The 3248-nt window shown below is 42.2% G+C and overlaps 1 protein-coding gene across 1 annotated transcript in view; it reads left to right on the top strand.

Annotated features, from left to right (window-relative positions):
- LDB2 (LIM domain binding 2) overlaps positions 1-3248 on the top strand; it is a 628524-nt gene that overhangs the window by 601155 nt on the left and 24121 nt on the right. The window contains exon 6 of the mRNA XM_042782210.1: positions 1877-1903. Within this exon, the coding sequence (XP_042638144.1) occupies positions 1877-1903 (27 nt within the window). The remainder of the gene's footprint in view (positions 1-1876; positions 1904-3248) is intronic.

Genomic DNA, 3248 nt, shown 5'->3' on the forward strand with positions numbered 1-3248 from the left:
TCCTTGGACCCTGCTTCGAGTCTCAGCAAGGGATCCCTGTTCTTGACTGTGTCTGGTAGATGGTCACTTTGTCAGTCAAGTTGAATTCTACTACACCTGGTGAGGTACTTGAAGGACAACTCAAGAGGTTTATCAGCATTTTACTATGGTCAAGCTTGTGGGGCTTTTGAAATGTAACTTATTTTGCCAGAGGGCCTGGTTTGTTAACCCCCAGTCATTCTCTGTTGCCAGCAGCAAGAATACTGAGTCAGAGGCTGCTTGATTCAGCCAGCCCTACTTGTCTCAGTAACTGTGCAGGGGTCGGTTCTTGCACCACAAAACAAGCTGGAAGGAACCAGGTGGTTCTGAAAGAAAAGAGACAAATACTAGAACACCAAGGATGGGGATGTCGTGTCCAATGACATGGCAGAGAAAGGATGTCTGTGGGAACAGAAAGAGAAGACACAGCAGTGCCTGTCACTGTCTCTTCTTTGACCTGATGCATGCAAGCATGGCGCTGCTCAGAAAGAAATGTCCCCCTCAGTGGGTCAGAAAATTAGTCAGTGGCCTTCAGTGTTCATTAATGGGTGTCCTTCCCGGCAGCATCAAGGAATAGATACTGAAATGTGAGGTCCCATCTGTGGGAGGATGATAGTCCAACACCAGAGTGGCAGTTGCTGAGTGGTGGAAGTGTGTATCTCTGCCCTGCCATCTCCTCCTCCTCAGCCCATCTCTCTGTGAGCAGAACTAGGAGCCCAGACTCCAGGGTTAGATTTGATATCTTTCTGTAATCATCCATTTGCAAAACAATTGAGAAAAGGAAAAAGCTTCCCTGGTTGAATCTTTAGATAAAAAGAGTGTGTTTTGTGTTTGATAAAAAATCTACCTTTAATGCTGTCAGGAAATAAACCCATATCGTAATCTGATGTGTTGGAACGACATCACATCTAATGGAAAACCTGCTTTTCCTCTCGTTTTCCTGCCTCTAAAACAGGGTGGATTTTAGTCATGTGGATACCTGGTATTCATTCTTATCTGTTTCTAGGGGGGATTATTTGTTTTGTTTTTGTGCTTTTCTTTTAGATTTCATGTTATCTTTTTCCATTGTCTTCATATAAGACCTCTTTTTGTGATATGTTTCTTAATTAGGAGAGACCTAGATAAGTCTGTTTCTTAATCAGCCCTACACCCTCCAATATCTTTCTAACTCAGATTTCGCCAGAGGAATAAATTCCTGAGAAAACAAACAAATGGAAAAAAAAAAAAAAAAAAGACTCTGATTTGTGTATTGGAGCATTTGGGATTTGAATTCTGAAAATGGGACATTATCAGGGACATTAGCTACTAAGCTCAAAGTACCACTGGCCTGATTACCATCTTTTGCAAAATTCTATCTGTTGCTGTTGTTAGGTGTTGTTGAGTTGGTTTTGATTCCTAGCTACCCATGTCCAATGGAACGAAACACCGCCTGGGCCTGCATTATCCTCACACTTGTTGCTATGTTTGAGCCCATGTTGCAGCCACTATGTTAATCAATCTCATTGGCGGTTTTCCTTTTCTTTTTTTTTTTTTGTTGACCCTGTGTTTTACCAAGCATGATATCCTTCTTTAGGGACTGGTCCCTCCTGATGACATGACCAAAGTACATGAGATGAATCTGGCCATTCTGGCTTCTGGCTGTACTTCTTCCAAAACAGATTTGTTTGTTCTTCTGGCAGTCCATGGTACATTCAGTATTCTTCACCAACACTGTAATTCAAATGCATCAACTCTTCTTTGATCTTCCTTATTCATTGTCCAGCTTTCACATGCATATGAGGCTACAAAAAAGCCAGTGGCTTGGGACAGGTTCACCTTAGTTCTCAAAGTGACATCTTTGCTTTTTAATATTTTAGAGAGGTCTTTCAAAGCAGATAAGTCCACTGTAATATGACACCTGATTTCTTGACTGTAGCTTCCATGGGCATTGACTGTGGATCCAAGTAAAATGAAATCCCTGACAACTTCAATCTTTTCTCCATTTACCACGATGTTGTGTGTTGGTCAGTTGTGAGGATTTTTGTTTTCTTTGTGTTGAGGTATATTCCATGCTATAGTCTTTGATCATCAGTAACTGCTTCAATCTTCTTCACATTCAGCAAGCAAAGATGTGTCATCTGCATATAGCAGGTTGTTAATGACTCTTCCTCCAATCCTGATGCCATGTTCTTCTTCATATAGTCCAGCTTCTCAGATTAGTTGCTCAGCATACAGATTGAATAAATATGGGGAAAGAATACAACCCTGATGCACACCTTTCCTGAGTTTAAACCATGCAGTATCCGCTTGTTCTGTTTGAATGATTACCTCTTGGTCTATGCACAGGTTCCTTATGAGCACACTCAAGTGTTCTGGAATTCCTAGTCACCCCCTATGTCCCAGGGACTCTATGTGATTTATTTCACGAAGTAACAAACAGACTTTAATTTATCATATCACACCGTGATATGGCTGAGAGTGGGACCATTGGTACATTATTGACCATATTAACAATTTTCATCTTTTGAACACTGATGTTGTTACAAGGAAAAGGAGCCCTGGTGACACAGTGGTTAAGTGCTCATATGCTAATCAAAAGCTCTGCCATGTGAATCCACTAGCTACTCCATGGGAGAAAGATGTGCAATCTGCTTTTGTAACAATTACAGCATTAGAAACCCTATGGTGCAGTTCTGCTCTCTCATATACGGTCGCTATGAGCCAGAATCAACTTGATGGCAACAGGTTTGTGTTGTTTTTGGTTTGGTTTTTCCAGGCATTGCAATAAGATTTACATGTTGTTGTTGATATTGTTATTAGTTGTCCTCAAGCCAGCTCTGACTTGTTGTGACCTCATGTTCTGCTCTGACAAGAATATACCACAAATAGGATGGCCTTAACAAACAAGAGTTTGTTCCCTCATAGTTTGGAGGCTTTAAGTCCAAGTTCAAAGTGCCAGGCTCGGGGATGGGTGAAAGCCCCTCGACCTTGGACTTCAGCTCTGCTTCTTGCTCCCGGCCCACTGAAATAGAGGCATCTCTTCACTCAGGCAGGTACTGGCTGCTGAGGCTAACAAGGCCAAGGTCAACAAATAAAATGGCACAGTCCCGATGTTACCAAACTGCACAGCAGGCCATTAATTCAAGTCCATTGTAAGTCCCGAGGTCAGCAGAGCATGGTAGGCTGCTGAACAATGACATGGCTGTGTGCAGGGTTCAAGCATGCCATAAGCTAGAGACCATTCCCAAAGC

Source organism: Orycteropus afer, unplaced genomic scaffold (genome assembly GCF_000298275.1).
Source record: "Orycteropus afer afer isolate SDZICR_OR568_19922 unplaced genomic scaffold, OryAfe1.0 scaffold00262, whole genome shotgun sequence".
Lineage (NCBI taxonomy): Eukaryota > Metazoa > Chordata > Mammalia > Tubulidentata > Orycteropodidae > Orycteropus > Orycteropus afer.